Genomic DNA, 20,841 nt, shown 5'->3' with positions numbered 1-20,841 from the left:
ATCCAATGCAATTGTACTTTTGTTTAGATTGTTGCGTAGTCGAAATGTTGGGTTTTCACCTTTTCGCAATTCTGTTTCTCAGCATCTTTTTTTACAAGTGCGCATATTTATTAAACTTTTGTTATATGTCATTTCACGGTAATTACGGGGTCAAAGAAATTGATCAAATCTATTAAATTCTTCCTGAATATGCCTTATTTGAATAAAAGAATAAAAAAACTAAGTATGGGAAGTTGTGTTCCCTATTAAAAGTAAAGTAAAGTTCGTCATTTCTTATAAAACTGCCAGTTTTTAGTGACACTGTTTTCATATTGTGATAACCCATAGTGTGTAGAGTTTTAAATATAACTTCTTGTTCTTATCTACTTCTTGTTCATTCGAAACATGTTTATTTTATATTTAAACACAGACTGCGAAGCAGTTATCAATATTTTGAAATATCAAATTTGAGCATATGATATATTTAATCAGCCACAGTATATAAAGATACATATTTTGCATAGAGTTTGCATGAAGAAAGAGAGGGTAAAAACACCACAAAAACGTACATTCAAAGTGCCATTTTGATAAACCTATCTGTAAAGGGCTAATTTGTTCATCAGAATTACATACATTTTTAATTATACTCCCGAGTATATGCATAAATCATTATTCATAGATCTAAAATGAACATTCAAATTCAACCAAGTAAAAATAAAATCGTCGCAAAACTTGTGTTGCGGCGTAAACAGATTTTATCTTTGGTAGTAAAACTGAAGTAATGAGTGATACATAAGACATGTTGCATGAATGTGTGCTTTTCTCATGCAATATATCGCTTGAGTTGTTTGTATAAAATTGTATTTTCACGAGTTAAAGTCACATTAAGCCTTAGAAACCAATAAATGTTTACTTCTTTATAAAGGGCAAACATGAATTTTATAGTTGAAGTTTATTTATTTTGCATATAATTTTTTTCATAATGTTTAAATAATGGTTTTTGAGAAATGTTAGATGCTTGCTACAGCAGTAGAATGTAGTGTTAAGTATTATATAATATTTTCTTAAAGATAGCAAAATGCTTATTAACTATAAGTGTACTAACTATAAGTGTACAGCTGAAAAAGATGGCTTAGGTAATTTGCCAATGAGTAACTTTTTGATACAATAATAGTACACCAAAATTCAAAAGCTTTTAAGAAATAAAATTAAGAGCATTTCTGAAGGTTGTTGGGCCTTTAAAGCAAAGAAAAGAGAGCAAAACAATCAATCAGAATAGCACAAGCGTGTAATTTTCCATCTGTTACATACACATGTACATATACTTTCAGTGAAATACCTATAAATTTAAACGAAACAAAATGATTTTTCTCGACAGACTAAGGCATCTAAATATTATTACGCGTTGAAATACACGTGACGTCAAAGGAAAGCGCTTAACTATCCGCCATTTGAATACGCAGAAACGATTATTTTATGAATACTCAAACAAAAAACATGATCCAGACTAAACATATGGATACATTTTACATCTCATTGAGTAATTTGATGCATTGTCTTTCATTTTGTTAGTTTCAATTTATTTGCAAGTTTAGTGTATTAATTAATATTGTTATCTATTTTACTAAATACATAATAATGTAATATATAATATAATATATAATAACAGGAAACTTACAAGCAGCCCATCTTACACCCAACCAAGCGTTGTTTTGACATCACTGAAAATATTCGGTGTGAATAATAATGATGATGATGATAGCAATGATGATGATAACAATGATGATGATGATGATGATGATGACGACGATGATGATGACGATGATGATAACAACAATGATGAAGATGATGATGATGAGGATGATGATGAACAATATGCAGATGATAATGATAGTGATCATGATTATAATGATAAGAATGATGATGATAAGAATGATGATGACATAAATGATGATGATAAGAATGATGATATGAAAGAATTCATCTTGCAGTCTATATGGTGATTTAGCTAAAGGAATTGCACATAAATAAAACAATCTCATAATCTTTTTATTCAATTTTCGTTTCACACAAAACATGAAGAGAACTATTCTAATAGTTTACTGGAGTGTTTGTTTCCTTATTCCATATATTCTCATTGATTTATGCTCACCTGTATTATCAAAAACAACTTTATCATTTTTCTTATATTGTTCATATGGAAAATCCTCCACTATATCAAACCCACAATTCTCATATATTCTCTTTGAGAAATTTGACGTACCTTCTCCTTTGACAAAATACGGACTAATTCCTAAATGTCCTAGAAAAATTATAGCTGTTTGCATTAAAATAGTTCCTAGACCACGCCTTCTATATTTCTTTGCCACGCCTAGTCCTAGGAAATGGAACGCCTCTTTGATACCATATTTGTCGAAAAACTCTGTAACCCCTTTTGACATAAACTCTACAATTGTTTTTAATTTTTCATCTTTGATTGTGCTGATGTCAATTTTGGCTTCCTTCTTTATCAGTTTTGTTGCCCTAAATCCTATAATATCACCGTCGTCTTCTTTAATTAGGACGATTGATAGATTTGCCTTGAAAGTAGACAGCCAAAAATTTTCAAGCTCGTCACTCCACTCAAGCCCAATGGATTTTCCGGTCGGTTCATCATTTATAAAACATTCTTTTGGAATATCAAGGATTTTCTTGTACATATCCTCGGTGACTAGAGCCAATCTGATGCCAGCTGGAAGTTTTACTTGATCAACCGTTTTCTTGAATGCCTTTTAATTGGAAAGAGACACATAATAATATATATTTTTAAAAAGCCTTTTATTTGTAAAAGGTTGAAAATTAATTTGTCTATCGTCGAATTGTAACAAATGTGGTGTTTTGAATTATATAATGATCCATAGTAAAAGAAAAACCGTCTAAATAAATACCAAGTACCATGAGTTTTTACTATGCTTAAATAACTATTTAATAAATATGTAAAAATAAAAAAAGATAAAAATTATATAAAGTTTTTACTTCATCTATGTCGCATTTTGTCAAATCCGACAGTGACTGCAATTTTTGTGCATCCATTTTTATCCCATTTGTGTACACTTTGTCGAGGACGTTTCATGACCTTGTTTAAACTTAAACATTTTACATTCGAAAAAAAGTAGGACATGCCTATTACAAAAATACAGTAACACGCTGTGAATATGTACCATTAATCATAATCATATAAAATATGCCAGTCAAAATTTAGCAGATTTTCAGATTTAACTTCGGATAACTATATTCTGCTCGAGCTTGATGTGGCCTTACGCACTAGAAATCAAATACAATACCATGCTTTCGTGTCACCGGCCTTGCTTCTATTATTCTTTCATTTGCTCAGTCATTTTACAATAATTATTGATTTAATTTAGAACGTTATTTTTATCATTTCATATATACGGAACGCATTATCTTTTTGTTTTAAATTTTCATCGGTTTCCCTGATTCGATACAAAAATATTTTTTCCCGAATGACAAATATGAGGATTATGTTTTTTTTTAAAATATAATGTGGAATTTCTGCCTTTTCTCATCATAATAAAGTACATTTTGTATATGAGCCGTGTCACGATAAAACCAACATAGTGAGTTTGCGACCAGCATAGGTCCAGACCAGCCTGCGCATCCGCGCAGTCTGATCAGGATCCATGCTGTTCGCTATCAGTTTCTCTACTTGTTATAGGGTTTGTAAGCGAACAGCATGGATCCTGATCAGACTGCACGGATGTGCAGGCTAGTCTGGATCCATGCTGATCGCAAACTCACTATGTTGGTTTTGTCGTGACATGGCTCATATAAAGTTTATGTTCACGTGTCAACATAAAATTTGGATTTAACTGTATCGTTTATTTCCGAAAAGGTCAACTGATAACGACTATCATAACTACACAGATAAAGAAAATTGATGCACATGTATTAAAGGTATTGAAGACAAATACGACTTCGACTTTTTCACCATCGTGGTTGTCGTTATTTTTGACTTTTCACCATCGCATTTTCGTGTTTTCGTTGTTTCGAGTTATGTGTGTGTCGTGGTGGGTCTAACAGGACATGTATGTATTGAAGGTATGTATTTAAGAGAAATACAAAGATGCAACTTAAGTGCATATATATCATCAGCAAAGACTGCCTGAAGAGTAGATTATGTTTTTTTTTATCTTCTTATCTTATTTTATATTTGTTTATGTATACATGTAGTATTTTTATTTTCTTGCTGAATTTCACTTTATTTCTTCATAATTATATTTATTCACTTATTGTTTCATGTTGTTTTGTTTTTAATTTTTAATTACCTAGCTAAGTCTATATTAATAAATATCGGCATTTCTTATCTCACATGTTAAATCTACATTTACTTTTGTTTCTTAAAATATTTATATTTATGAATTATTACAGCGTATGTCCCGAATTTTATATGTACATGTGTTGTATCATACTTTGGAGACTTAACTATTGAAACATGTCAGAGGTAAATAAATCGTTTACCAATTGATGCTTGTGTGTTTGTCTATAGCATAATCGTTGAGGGCTTATTTTTATGGGGTTTACTTATTGCGACGACAGGGAAAGAGATAACGAAAGAAAAGTTATTGTGACGACGGTAACGTGTTTTTATTTTGCATATGATACACAAGAAAAAGAACACTTAAACACTCGACAATTTGATTTATTCCCGGGGCTATAAACCCCCCTCGTTCAAGTCAGATACCCTTGTGTTTAAAAGCTCTTTATATTACTTATATGTTGTTATGATGTAATGCAGTTCATATGTCGGTTTAAAAATCTCTTCAGTGCTTGTGTTATTATGTGTTGTAATACCCGACTTTACCAAAAATAATATTACTTTAATTGACTTTATCAGCCTAAAATAAATAATTTATTCGTACATAACTATGAACTTTACAACTACATATATTAAGATGAACATGATTGCAAACTGTATAGTTATACAAAAGGCTGTCGATTCCCTAGTTTAAAGCAGAATACCTGCAGATTAAAGCTAATTTTCCTGAAAATTTTGAAACTAAAAGTAATTTACATATATCAAACGGCTCTATGAATCCCCGTTATTGTTATATAAAGTACTAAATGTTAAACAGTTTATTCATTGTTTACCCTGGCCGCCAGGGTTAAAAACAGAATAAAAACCTTTACCGGTTGATGACGAAAATTAAACTTGAGAAAAAAGTTTTATAAATTTTAAGAAAAGTAAAGAAATACATGTATAAGAAAACATAATACAACATACATGTTAATATGTGAGATAAAGACCTGATTTTGTTGTATTTCAGTGGATACGAGTGTTGTGTGCAATAAGTAAACTATTACTCTGTTTTATTCACAATATTTTACTTTAAAATACATTTTTATAATTTTCATGAAAATTAGAATGATTATGTATTCATGTAATAAGATTAAAGTAAATGCCTTCAATATGTTCACAAAAGCTTAATTCATGTGCCGAAAAAAACAAATGCCGAGTTTTTCGTTCGTTAATAATGGTTTCTTAAATATTATTCAATCGGTTTGAAGTGATAAAAATAAATAATACTCGGTTTCAATGCTGTTGTACAGGTGGTATTTGTTATAGTTTAAAGGTGTGTGGTCACTCGATTGTTTTCGTGTGCTGAATAATGTTATATATATATGTGTTATAAAGTTGTTTGAGCTAGTTAATCATGCCGCCCGTAAAACCATGAACTAAGACTGTTTCGTCTACCAGTCCGGATCCATTGCTCCATTGCAGTTTTTGTATTTTCTGATCGCAAGATCAGTAAATACAAAGCTAACATCCACGGTCTAACACAAAATTTCCTAACAGACCTAACAACGCAAAGTAATTCTCACTCAAAACTGCTTAAAACCAGCAATTTAAAAGAAAGAATAATTTTTAATGTAGGCATTTAACGAATTACAGTGCATTAAAAGTTTAGATTAGTCAATAGAAATATGAGGTTACAATCACAAATTTCGCGGATGAATATCATTTAAATCAATGAAAATGCTATTTTTAGCTATGTCGATTACCGAATACTCCAGAGCGTAGTACACAAATAAATCTGACTGTCGAGTAGTGGAATATTATACATGTCGGACTGTTTTGGCGAGAAGATTTTCGCTAAATTATTTTCATCAGTGTTAAACAATAGGTTTATCGTGAATAAAATACCTCGAAATTAATAAGGATTACAAATCTCAATTTAGAATTACAATGTATTTGTTTTATTCAAGGTATATACGTATTACTTCACCGTGGTGCAGAGGTAGCGCGCTCGTTTAGAATGTGATAGGCCTAAGGTTCAAATCCTAGTCGAGGCAACTTTTTTTTTTGAAGTGTCTTTTTTAAGGAAGTAGCCACGATATGCAAGGATAGAGTGTGGCTGTCATAAAAAATGAAAAATGATTTTTGATGCAACTCTAGTCATGCAAAATTCCATATGTATCAATCTCAAACTGTTACAGAAAAAAATCTAAACGCAGTCGCTGCGTAAGATGAATTATAGTATATATATAAAAATAAACTTATACTGGAAAATACATACAGATAGTCAGTATGATTTAGATTGCAAAGATCAGAAAATACCACAGAGCTTGCAGCCCTTTGATTTTTGTTGTTGACAATTTGTGTAATGTAGCAAATCTCCGAAGGAAAGTAACTCGGCCGTATGATTTAACATAGTACATTCTTCTACACAGTACACACTTAATTTTAAAATTTCGAAACCAACGATCAATGAACAAGGACAAAAAGTCATAAATGTAAGTGGAATTATTTTAGCACTGGAAAACACCGTAGAAAAATTTAAATCGGGGAAAACGGCGGATAAAATATCAATGTGGGAAACTATAACATCAGACAATGGATTTTAAACACAGTTAAAAGCTGTACAATTGAAGTGTCACAGATACCTAGGCAACAACATATTCCTATTCCATTTTTCTTTTACAGCAGACGAGAATGCGAAAATACAAACGTTAATAAATAAATTGTTAGAAAATGGTATCATTGAGAAAGTACCCTTTTCCGAACCTGATGAATTTATATCAAATATTTTTACACGTCCTAAGAAAGACGGTCGCATTCGAATAATACTTAATCTAAAAAAGTTCAAGGAGCAATTTATAGAAAAAAGTCATTTTAAAATGGAATCAGCATTGACAATCATTAGAAAAAATGGGGTTATGGCTTCAATTGATATTGCAGATGCTTACTACTCTATAAAAATCAAAGAAACTGATCGAAAATATTTCCTGTGTCTATTTAATGACGTTAAGTACCAATTCTCCGCATTAGTAATGAGTTATTCGTGCTCCCCTAGAATATAAACCAGTTTTCTCTTATCTGAGGTCAATTGGTCACGCGAGCACATATTGTATTGATGACTCATGGCTACATGCAGATACGTATCGTTCGTGTTTAGAAAATGTCCGAGATACTGTACAGTTATTCGATAAATGGCTTTAACCTGTAAATTGTGTATGTTATTTTTATTGGTAACTGCTCAACGCTCTCAAACTCTACATGTAAGTTAAGTGATTATTTGCTTCACTGAAAACTGTGTTGTTATCAACGTTTCTCAGCTTATAAAACAAACACGACCAGGTGTACATATTGAACCTATGAAACTTCAAATGTACAAAAATAAAAAATTATGCATCGTTGAATCTATCAGACAATACATAGAACGTACAAAAACGTTGAGAAATAGTGAGAGATTATTGATATCTACGATTCCACCTTAAAAATCGGTTTCAAAACAAACTCTGTCACGGTGGATAAAATTGACAATGCTTAGAGCAGGCATTCCAAATCAATTTAAACCTCATAGTACTAGAGCTGCCTCGTCTTCCTGTGCATTTCGAAAAGGAATAATATTGACAGATATTATAAAATATGCAGGATGGAGTAGTGTATCGGTATTTGCAAAATTTTATAATAAGCCATTGATAAACAGGGAGGCAAATACATTTCAGAACAATGTTCTAGAGAGCTACCTTGCGGATTAACCAATAGACTTATGAACATTATAATTATTATCATATTTAAACATGTTTTTATATTTTTTGGATTGTCAAAATATATTACTATTGAGAAACAATATATTTCAGAAATTTATGCATTGTTTAATTTTTTTGTTCACAATATATGACAAGAAATATACTCTGAATAATCTGTGGGGCCCATAAGGGAGTTTATGTGTTGGATAAAATTGATTGATTAAGCGAGACTTACCTTTGGAAAAGGGAAGGCGAAGGTTGATCATAATTTTATCCGACACAAAACTCCCTTAGGGCTCACACATCCATCCACAGCCATCCCGTGCTTTTTAATTTCTTATCGATATTGTGATATTATGTCTTTAAAGTATGAATAAACCCTAATCGCTGCTAGCTGCGTCCGTAGTCTGTATGAGCCCTAAGGGAGTTTTGTGTCGGATAACATTATGATCAACCTTCGCCTTCCCTTTTCCAAAGGTAAAATTCTGGAAACAAAGTGATCCCTCGGAAGCATTAATCACAACAAAATTACATAAGAATTGCAGACTCGGTTTGATTGAGTCTGTACATGAAAGATAATGAATAAGTGCAACATCTCTCACGTAAGTCTCGCTTAATCAATCAATTAAATCACAATCATCTAGCAAATATCTAACATGAAAATGTCGCAGTTCAGATTGTTGGCCTGATAATCGATGAACTATGTCAGAAAATAATAAACTATAAACTTATTAATAAAAATAGTGCTTCTACGCATAGGAATCGTTATTTTGGAAATGATTTCAATCATCCAAGATGTTTTAGCACATTAACGATATAAAGTTATTTTCTTATGTTTTTACTTGCATTCTTTATAATATTTAAAATTGTTACTCCGATTTTATGTTCGCTATGTCGTTCTACTTTTTTCTATACTCATGGCTTTGATTCATAAAAGCCATGTTTGGCTTTACTTCGAAAAATGTATCAATTATTACGATGATTTGTCATATTTTATCTTTATTCGATGCTTTGTCGTAAATCATGAAGTTTATTTTATCATTCAGATAACTAACGTCCTTTGTAAATAAAGTTGAACATGAACACTTTCAACATATTCCGTCATAATGTGTGATTTTTATGATTTAATCTTGTACTTTTTGTTTGGGAGTTATTTGGTCGAGACCGTCTACATTCTCGGTTGTCTGTAGTCATTGCATAGCTCCATACGAGCCTGAAGGCGCGTTCGTCGAAGAAAAAAACAAAACACGGAAAAATACCACTTCGACGTATAACCTTAAAATATTTAGATCAATATAATTAGAAATGAGAATAAGATTCTTTTTTTCTATTTCCACACATTTCGTATTATACACGATAGAATGAGGCAAAACAATAATACCAATACACAGTTCTACTTAGGTGTCCACTTGTGCCTGAAATAAAGCACAAAAGGGCAACTATTGCCTCGTTCCACCAGTAAAGCTGAAAAATTAGAGACTCGGATATCAGTTTTGGTACTAATCCAAACTATTAATAGAACCACTGAAATAATATCAAGTTGATATTATCAAAATTCATAACCAGAATATCTTTTTTACACAATAATTTAATCAGGCAAGGATGTTGAGGTAAATCAAGACGACGACAACATCAACGGCGATGTTGTTTATGTAGATATACATAAGAATGATGATGATTTTATTGCAATATATATACTTTATACAACATGACAGGCTTGTGTAAACAGTTACGCTACAAATGTAAATAAAACTGCTTTTTGGTGATGAGTGTGATAGTTTCATTGCATACATAGTTTTAAATAACATCATGGCCAAAGACTTATGTAAACAGTAAACATGTAAATCAATTTAAAGACCTATTATGCCTCAGATTATGCTATCATTTTTATCTCAAAACCTTTCTATTGTTGGTATCTTATTATAGCTCCAAAAATATACTCATTTGCTATAAACATGGACTATATTTTGCGTCTATAGTTATGTTGACAATTGGCATAATTAAAGTGATGGAAGTCAAAATAATACTTTGTTAACATTTTGCTATCTTTACCACACATAACTGAATGTTCAGCGCTACTTTTTCAGTTATAAAAACATCTAACATCCCCTTTATCCGATATTTAAAATATATAACAAAATGTTTCCTATTACTAAAGAATTAAAAAATATTGATTTCTGAGGCATAATGTGCCAATAATTTGATTCGGCTATTCAAAGTTTTAATATAGATGTTTACGACTGTTCTTTGTTGAAAAAGTGTATTCATTGCGAGCGCCAAATATACAAATGAAGAGCCCACTAAAGAGCCGTTAATAACATAAAAATCCGTTCCACAAATGCGGAGCAGCCTTTTAACTAAAATAATAAAATGATATCTGACATAATATTTTTCCAAGGGCTTCTACGATTTGCCAAACAGTGTTGCTTTTTAATGACATAAATCAATCAAAATTTTCAACATAATTTCTTATAGTTGTTTGTTTCCATTATAGCTCAACGAAGCTTCCTTTATTATGTCAAGAATAGAACTCAACACTTGGAATATCCTCTGACTTCGGTCTGTTACAAGTTTATAGGCTGACAGGTCGGTTCTAAGGCTGAGATTTGTTCGATGTTGGTGACTGTCCAGGTGGTTTGTATACTGATTGTACTGTCAACTATTCTTCAATCAGTGAACAAATGGAACAGAAAATTATCTATTCAGTTAATAAGGACTCCTGTGAATGTTGTTCCATATGTTTTAATAGTATGATAATCTCGACCCTTTATTTCTCCCGTTTGTATCCATGCTGTCTCACCTTTATTCATATGCTCCACATAGGCTTGTCCACCCATATTATTGTTATAATTTTGTAAACTTTCTTGCAATGTGTATGCCATAAATCTACCATCGATATAAAGTTTGAAATATGCAATGTCATTTTCATTGGTTCCCGGCCTAACGAAGAAAAGAAAAAGATAAACACCGCTGTATGGTGCCGTAAATTTTCCAGTTGATGTATTGTATCCGTCACCTTGGTTTGAATAGAACGTTTCAAATTTTACAATAGTGTTTTCAGTGAGTGTCGTTGATCCGGTTCCTACAGTAACGGCAAAGTACACTGAATGACCTGTAATGTATAAGTCATCACATGAAGTATATTAAAACATCACATACCGTGCACATCCGTTGAAAATAGAATATTGGAAAGCTTTTAGATGCAAACTTTAAAGATGCATTAAATTAATATGTAAAAATATTTTGCCGTCGGCCTAAAAACCAAGCATTCTCCAGTTTCATTAACATTTGTAACAATATTGTTGTAAATCTCATCAAATATTGTTCATAAATGACGATTTTAAACGGAAAACACCATGGTAACACTAAAGTTCGTGCACGAATTTTAACATGCAAATGAAGACTATAATCAGTTCGTGTATGCGATGTCACAGCGTAATAGTTGGTATCCGGAACACATGAAATATAAGTGCAAACACACTTTAACCGTTTTAGCTTCATGGTACATTAGGCCTGGCGTTCAGAAAAGTAATCATCACATAAAAATATTTTATTTGTATGAAAACATCCGTTACAAAACTGAAATATACTGTTAAATCAAGACTGCTACTTAAAACCAGCCATGTTTGTTGATTTATTGTCGAACACGATAACGTTAACATTAATCGGTCGTACCATTATGATAGGTTGTGCAAGTTATTCAGTTATTACATTTTGCATTTTTATTCTAATATAGTAAATAAAAGTGGTTATCGGCACGCAAATCCGAGAAGCGTAGTGGTTAGAGAGTTCAGATTTTAAAAAGTTAATGTTTAAGAAAATCATTTATTTTTCGAGTTCAAATCTGCAATTATGCAATATTTGTTGTGTCTGTATGGTTTTTACGTTGTGATTTATTTCATATTTTGTACAATTTAAAGTTAAACATATAACGGTTTAGAAATATTGAATATACTTGAATTTAACAGTCATTGAACAGACTGAATAGTAATGTCAATTTAATTATATTTAAAACTCTGAATTTAATTTGCGACATTTTTGACAATTTCGGCTCATTTGTATATTTATATACATTTTTTTTGTAATTTAATTTTCTTCCATTCCTCAGTTATCACTCCAATTACGACGTACTATGTTGTTTCTAACTTAACATGCTAAAAGCGAATGTGTGTAAAACTAAATGTTCTCTAATAGTATTGTGTGAAAAAAAAATCACGAGCAACTAAAAATATCTAAAAACAACAAAACTATAATAAAAGAAAAAAATGTTTTTTCCAGGAATCGAACCACACCCAACCACTACGCTGAACTGATAACATATGAGTAATTGTTCAGGTGATCAAAGATTTAGGCTATAAATAGCATCCTTTTATATAAGAATTACCGACACCCCTGTATGTTAATATTGATGTAAACAGATAATGAAAGGAATAGCGAATTCGAATTGTGTACGAAGGCATGCAAACAGAATTTGTACTTCCGATTTCGCCACAATTTAATGAGTTTGCAGATTTTTATGCTTATAAACTCATTTTGGTTGTCTCTGCACCAAAATAAGATCTAGAGTCATTATGAAACACAATTTATTAATGAAATATCCCTATCTCTGTTTATATGAAATTTATTAAAGGCATCTTCCAATAGGTGAACGGAGAAGATGTGAAAATGATTTCCAAAAATATAAAATAAATCGATGTAGAATTAATTGACAAACATATAATTGTGTCTTAATAAGTTATCTTAAGCAGCCAAATTCTTGAAAAAGACTCTTGAAGTCTTGAATATGAAATCGTTTTATACTTACGTGACTCGGCTTGCCCAGGATATCCCTATTCAATAAAAAAAAGGTTATTCGTATTTATAACAAGTCGAATCCTTATAATGATATTTTTAATTTACCAGTGATCAGAAAATGTAGAAATTCAAAAGTGTTTCAATTATGTATTACACTTCAAAACTGTGATCAGGGGCGGATACAGAACATGATTTCCTGGGGGGGGGGGCTGACATATAGGTGGGAGAAATTGACAAAAAAATGCAACGGGCGAAAATTGAAGATTGGGCCAGCATCTTGTTCATTTAACAAAAAATGTAATTGATGTGTTAATAGCTCATCTTATGATCGGCAATGTACTTTGCTTAAACATGTGTATACTAATGTTCTTGTAAATATTTGGTTGATACGAAATTAAGAAAACTATATATGTAATTAGGGTGGGCCTGAGAGGGGTGTCTCCTCCCATAGACCGAGAAAATTTTGAAATATGAGGTTGAAAATGGTGTTATTTCCTTGACTTTCTAGTGTTGTTTATGGTACCTTTGGATGGTTTTACAAAACACTGCATTTTGTATAGGTTAGTGTTTACAGGCTAGGGTCTTTCAAATAGAATTCCCCCTGGTGTTTAGTAGTGAGTATTTACTAAATAACAGCACACTAATAAATGTATGCACAACTGTTGATAAAAATAAATTCAAACACTTGATCAATTTACTCATGTGAATAATAGACGATTTTCCAAAGTAAAGTGGTATTAAAATACTACCTTCCTAATGTACAAACAAAAATAATTTCAAACACTAGTATTCAAATTAGAATTTTTTCCATCAATGAATCCATTTTAGATACTAAAGAGGTCAGGACAATTTAAATTTATTTGAAAATATAACTGCCACAAAAAATTATTAAAAGCATATAACCAATTATTTCATCTTAATAAAAATCTTAGTAAAACACGTTATTAAAACGCGATTTCATCTATTATTATCTTTAAAAAAAACTTGCCATCTTTTTAATTTACAAATAATAATTTTCAATTTTTTTTATTTTCTTAATTATAGGAAATGGAAAAACAAATATAGTAAAATATGATGTACAATACAACACATCTATTTGCCACTAACTGTGACTATAAATTTTATTAGACCCTTTCAAAGTAATAAACAGAACAGAACAGAACAGAACAGAAGTTTTTTCAACAAAATTGACTTGAACACATCGGTTCATCGTCATTCACATATACAAGTACATGCATGTAATATAGCGAGAGTGAATATAATATTATCAATCATTTACTTTACACATCATATATACATGTGTACAAATGCAGTACCAAAACAGAGAATATCAGCATACATATTTAGGTGTATAATCATTTACTTTAACATATTCGTTTATACTATAGATATTTGCACATAAAATGTACGTTTACTAATACAAATAATTAAGGTTATTTTGCCTTTGCTTAAAAGCTTTAATACAGAAAATTGCAAGTCTATTTAATTTTACAGAGCTACCACATTTTAAAACCAATCAATTAAGAAGTTTAAACATTGAAGTCATTGAAGCATGTTGATAGATAAAGATCTCTGCCAAGCCCCCAAGCAGAAGATTAACAACTGGATGACAGCAATCACTGTTTTGATAAGGGAGTACACAACAGCCATTAAAGTTTAAAACTGCCAAAAATATAATCCAGTCCAGCTGGTAAACGTATCTTTGGGCTGGCTGCAGCCCTGAAGCCCGGGCCTGAATCCGCCACTGGCGATTGCATTCTCTATAGCTTTAAACATAATGCTATCAAATTGTATTTTTTCATCCTGACCGTTTTTGCCTTGAGTAAAACAATGAGATATCATTAAGTCCAAATGTACGTAAATGCAACTGTCTTTAATTACATTATACATCGTATTGGCAATTACGCGGACATTCAAAATAATAAATATCATTTATTTGATTATATTGGGTAAATTATGACTTTCTAGTAAAAATAATTCATTATTTTTCTATGTTATAATAAAAACCGTTTTAAACAGAAAAGTCAATATATAATCAGACATAGACTGTCGATATATTCTTATAAGAATTAATGAGTGTGCTGAAGTGAGTGAGTGAATGAGTGAGTGAGTGAGTTGGTGAGTGAGTGAGTTGATGAGTGAGTGAGTGAGTGAGTGAAAGTATGAATGTATGGCCGTTTTATTAAGGTCGTTTACTTCAAACCAATTGCCCCTCGTGGCCCTCGGTTCAAATCCCGACATCGAATTTGGATTCTATCATGTGTGGAAGCTATTGAACTAGCTTTCAGAACGTCGGTTATTTTACCCATTTGTGTCTGAAATAATACATCGAGGGAAACCTAAGGTCTGCCACGAGTAACCTGAAAAGTCGCCATATGACCTCTACTTTGTATGTGCAACAAAAATATCGTTCAAAAAGAAAAATAATGAAGAATGAATTAAGAAAGGAAGGATGGATTTGAATCTTATACAACAAAATGAAAAAATACAAATCAACAAAATGGTCATTTATATGACAGTGCAATGGATAATACATACATTGATCAACACCAATGATATTAAATCAGAAAACATTTAAGCTCTATCACCTTTATTGTTGTCCTATAAATTTGACCACTTGAAGACAGTGTCATTATTCAAAACACATAAAATGTTGACCAGTAACTATCACTTACCCTTTCTCCCTTTTGACCTATGATTCCTACACCTATCTCGCCTTTAATTCCTTTAACACCAGCGTAACCCTGTTCGCCTTTTATACCTCGTTCACCCTTCGGACCAGTCGGACCGATATCACCACGTTCCCCTTTCCATGATGCTGTAAAAGAACAAAGAAGAAGAGTTAAGCCAAAGAATTTTTAAGAAATTTAAAATGTTTAAGATAGAAGGAATATTAAAACAAAATTGTCCTCTTAAAACTTATATCCTACTTTTATCGTACTTTTAAACATCTTAAATGGTAGAAAGGTTTAACAACGATATAGTTTATCTTTTTCCGATTAGTGTTTTTAATACCATGGAGTAATTGTAATTAAAATGAATTAAAACAGTGAATGCATTTTAGAAACGTGTTACAAAGATTATATTATCTGACTTAGTTAAAGCTCCCCACGTTGATGTAAAACACATTGAACAACTACGCTTAGGCCTAACAAAAAATGTTTGTTTCCAGTGACATCGTTTTAAAAAATAGGGTACGTAGGCATTTTTTTTTAAATATTTTTTATATCAAGTGTATGCGATGGAAATATGAATATGCGGCACAAAGTTTATTATGCAGCGTCAAACAAAAAATGTGGCCTGTTTTCCCTCAAAAAGTTTAGAGTCGGTGGCCAAAAAAAGGGTAGGTAGGGACACCGGAAAGAAACATTTTTTTAGGCCTTATGAATGTTGAAGGTAGTTTAAAATGTTAGATAGAAGAAAATTAAAAGTAAAAAAAATCAAACTTTTATCATACTTCAAAACAGCTGAAATGATAGAAATGTTTATTTTCTTTAAAATGTTGTTTTATAGGATGTACCTGTGAATAAAGTGATTTTTATAGTAAATGTATAACAGAAACACACTACACAGATAAATTATATTTTGTAAACCAATAAAAAATGTTTAGAATTATTTCTGGTTAACTTTTTTTTTTAATTATAGATGCACGTATATATTTATTGTTGTTTAAGAGTTATAGTTGTATGCTTAAATTAAAATAACTGCAAATCGGCTCTTACTCGGCAGTAATTAGTGTAGCCGCTATTTCATGAAGAAACCAGTGCTGATATTGAAAATTGTGATTGGCATATTCTAATTAGCCAGGTCAGGTGTTTCTAAAAAGGCTGATAACACTGTAGCAATGTGAGGATACATTCAAATTTATTACATAGATAATGCACGTGGAGCTCAGCTCGCAGAGACAAATGTGAACACAGTAACTTTTTGATATCCTTTAAACTCTATGAAAAATGTCAATTATTAATTGCTGACTGTTTTATATTTTCTAGAAAAAGTAAGCAAAACATTATTTTGTTTCATATGACAGGAATGAATTGCATCAAAAATACTAGGTATTGTTGAAAACTCATTGTTTTACATGCCAGATTAAGTAATTGGACCCCATCCTTGTTTGTACGTGACTGCTGGGGAAAAATAATGTTATGCTTAATTAAAGAGGTGACACTTTCTATATTTTTATCTGATATCGAGTTGTAAGAGCCGATTTGCAGTTATATGGGTAAGAGTCCGATAAGACTCCCTACGGTCGTCTTAATACGAACTCTTACCCATACTTGTCATAGTTTAACACGAACATTTTTCGTGCTCACTGACCTTAAAGCGCACATGTTATTGAAAGGCAGATAGATACGCCACTCGAGAATTTCGCATCGTTTTGTCCTGACCACCCACAAAACCCTTTCACCGTTGTAAGTGTTAGAAAATTTGTTTTGCCATAAACTAGCAAATATCTATTTATTATTAGATAAGCAAATATAATTATTGTATTTGTATGTTAGAAAAAGCAATTTTTTTTATCTTTATTGGCAGTAAAGCTTCTGGGTTGTTGCTCATTGTAGATATCGAAACGCGTAGATAATAATATATAATAATAAGGTCATAGTTTATTTTACAGGCTAAAGTTAAAGAGGTTAAGTTTCTGCAGAGATGAAGTTATAGTTTCTTTTGATGCGGAAATGATATTGAAACTCTGCGATGGCTTCATCCCATTTTTATGTTCTTTATACTATAGGTCTCATAACACTTCTAAGATATTAAATGATCTATTTTGCTTTAAACAAAGCGAAAAAGAAAATAAAAGTCTTTAAATCTATACAAGGATGTCTTATACTAATATTTAAGATGTCCTTGTGTTCTCGAAAATGAATCTTATGTATTTAGAGAAACATGATATCTAAAAAAATATTATTATAATAAAAGAACTTTAATGTTCAAAACAATGCAAGTTTTGAATGATTTACATCTACTTATAAAAGATTCCCAGTCCCTTCATGCAATTTAAGAAACATATAAAAAGATAAATAATAATAATAATTATCATTATAATTAAATTTTAAATAAATCTGATGACTGCATTCGTTTGTCAATTTAAATGATTTCTGCTTATTATATATATGTACAAATTTTTGTTTCTTTTTAATTAAGAAGTGTATTTATTTGCAATATGTATGTAAACACACACGAATTTACTCACCGTTTAGGGAAGTGAAAATTTTGTTTTCAGTCTCTTACATTCGAATTTCAGAATTAAAATGCGTAAATGTTTCTTGTTTCTTATTTGTACACATATGTGATTGCAGGCAATATTGTAAATACCAAAATTATTTTTTGAATATCATTATTATGAGTATTAATTTATATAACGTAAGACAATACATTAAATTGAAATAGTACATAGTTAACTCACCGTTTTCGAAAGCGAACATTTTGTTTTCAACCTCTTTCATTCGAATTGCAGAATTTTTTGTGAACAGTGCAACACTTTGTTCTGCATTTTGAATTCGAATCTCGGACTTTTCTGAAATATTTTTTATATTCTTACGGATATCATTTTCAAGATTGTTATTTAAAATTCTTAATGCCCGTTTTTCTGATGACACAAATCTGCGCATATTTGTTTTTAGTCGTTTACTTTCCTTGCTTCTTTCATTATCTGCCTCAGAGAGTTTTCCGTTTATTGTGCCAGTTAACGACACAAGCACTTCTTGAACCAGTTCATCTACCCTTTCCGTTACTTTCTCTTCAAGACTTGTAAATTTCTCATTCATTTCTACCTTGTATGACTCAAACATTTGCTTTACTTCCAAACACGTCTCTTTACATTGTTCACGTCCTGTTTTTCTTGCTTTTTCATTAATTTCATCAATGTCACTTTTCATATTCTTTATATTAAAGAAAAGTATATCCATTTTACTGGTAAGAATTTCATAAACCGTATCAGCCGAGAATTCAGCTGAACAAAAACATGCAATAGCTACACACAAAAATAAAACCAAAAACTTGTTTTCCATGTTAATTTTATTTGCTTGAAATAAAAGTGTGAATATGTATCTAGAAAGCGATCTAGTATTCTTTTACTTTTAACTTTCCTGTGTTGTGAAACTGGAAATTCATAAATCCATTCATGATAACCAAAATGCTTCATATACGAAACTGCGAAATACACCGAAATGCAGTCATTTTATACAAATCAAATTACCTTGACCTATATTTGCAGCACTATTTCCAAGAAAAACAAAAACAAATCTTTGTTTTACCTAGACTGCTTTACACCGTGCGCAATCATGTAATAGAGATATATCATCGCATGAGGGACTTTAAGATTTTGTAAAGCTTTACGTACTCGTATTATAGAGTATATAGAGCATTTATTACGCCTATGCTATAAATTGTAATCCCTTGGAGTGCCTCTTGAAGTTATATAAGCAAACTTTGTAAAACGTATACAGTACTCGATAGAGTCTTGGTTAACATTTTCAGTTACAATTCCTGGAAAATTTTCACACATTTTATTGAGAATGTTTCAAAGAAAACGTACATGGCGGAATATGATATGATAAAAAGGTAATGATTTTCAGATGATAAACAGTACAAAATACGAGTGCACACAGAATAAATATAAATTCTTGCAGCTGCAATAGTTTCTTTTATTCTTATGGAAGCGTGTAACAGTCTTTTATCATCAAGATCGGTGCAACGTTTTTTTATATATATATATCACTAAAGCGCTTATACATAAAAGACAAACAAATCGTCTTAGTTCTAAGTAAACCTGCAATTTGCATTCGCAATAAAAATTTGAAAATTCAAAATACCCGGTACGATATTCATTTCGGACACGACACGTACTGTAAAGCAATTAACGTCCTTACCTGATTACATTTCAATCTCGTGATTAAGTAGGGCTGATATGTATGTCATCCAATGTCGTGCGTCTTGAGTATCTTGGTTTCTTTTAAATTTCCAAAACAACGACCGGTTGGTAGACGTTGACAAAAAAAAGAAAATAAAAATAATAAATAAATAAAAAAAAAAAATAAATAAATAAATGAGGTTCTATCTTCCCTGTAAGAGACTGTCAGAGAACATATTCCGTATTACCGACAAGTCTTTCACGTAAAGAAGGTCTTTTTAACTTAAGTACAAAAAGTTTAGCGCTCATTCTTTCACGTACCATCATAATGATAATAATAATAATAATAATAATCATAATAATAACTTTATTTACCGAAGGTAACACATAAAGACATATACAGATTGCAACATCTTATTTACAATGCGGCCTTCCAAAATAAAAAAAAAATAAAACACAAAAACACACACTCAAAAGAACGCATATCACTCAAAGAAAATATAACATGTAAAAGAAATGATTAAATGGTTATCACAATTTTAACATATATCTTAACACATATCCTCAACATTCATACAATTCATTTTATTTATCATTAAACATAATACTTTCATCAGTGCATCATTTCAATCTGCAATTTAAAAAGTGAAAATAACTTACAAAATTTACACAGTCAAAAACTTGAAACTAAGAGAGACACCCATTGTTAGAAAACATAATAATAAAAACACATGTATGAATATAAAGAGCGTATCTTGTATATATAATACACACGGACCGTGCTAAAGTTGATTAAATAAGTATTTCTTGAAACTATTCTTAAATATTGACAATTTTGTTTTTCTTCTTATAGTCAGTGGTATGGAATTCCAAATAACAATGGCATTAAATTTGGAATATGTCATTAAAATAATTAGTACGTGGTTTGTAAGACGAAATTAAATTTCCGTGAGATATCGATCTTACATTATACTTTTGATTATTTGATATGGTAAGTAAGTCTCGAATATATTGAGGGGACATATTATTCAGTGCTTTATATACTTGGACACCGGTGTGAAAAATACTTCTTTTCTTGAAAGGCAATATTTTTCATCTTTTGTATAAATTTTTTTCTCATTAGAAGGTCTAGAATAATTTTGCAAATTCGTGTTGTATTTTGTATATTTGGCATATATTTT

The 20,841-nt window shown here is 30.9% G+C and overlaps 1 protein-coding gene across 2 annotated transcripts; it reads right to left on the bottom strand.

Annotated features, from left to right (window-relative positions):
• Positions 1–2,029: 2,029 nt before the first annotated feature.
• On the bottom strand, positions 2,030–19,000 carry LOC132755600 (macrophage scavenger receptor types I and II-like). Of its 2 annotated transcripts, XM_060746500.1 has the most exons (4): positions 18,215–18,996; positions 15,480–15,622; positions 12,815–12,839; positions 9,799–11,122 (listed from the first exon to the last, which is right to left on the bottom strand). In XM_060746500.1, exons 1-4 carry the CDS (start codon positions 18,816–18,818, stop codon positions 10,713–10,715), a joined length of 1,182 nt encoding a protein of 393 aa, XP_060602483.1. In that variant the 5' UTR covers positions 18,819–18,996; the 3' UTR covers positions 9,799–10,712. The 2 variants fall into 2 exon arrangements, with proteins under 2 accessions (XP_060602475.1, XP_060602483.1); XM_060746492.1 differs by lacking the exons at positions 9,799–11,122; positions 12,815–12,839 and adding an exon at positions 2,030–2,747 and having other exon boundaries at positions 18,215–19,000.
• Between the last annotated feature and the right edge of the window lie 1,841 nt (positions 19,001–20,841).

This window comes from Ruditapes philippinarum, unplaced genomic scaffold (genome assembly GCF_026571515.1).
Source record: "Ruditapes philippinarum isolate M1 unplaced genomic scaffold, ASM2657151v2 ctg546_1_1_1_1, whole genome shotgun sequence".
Taxonomy (NCBI): Eukaryota; Metazoa; Mollusca; class Bivalvia; order Venerida; family Veneridae; genus Ruditapes; species Ruditapes philippinarum.
The sequence above is the reverse complement of the archived record's forward strand: the minus strand, read 5'-3'. Positions and strand labels throughout refer to the sequence as shown.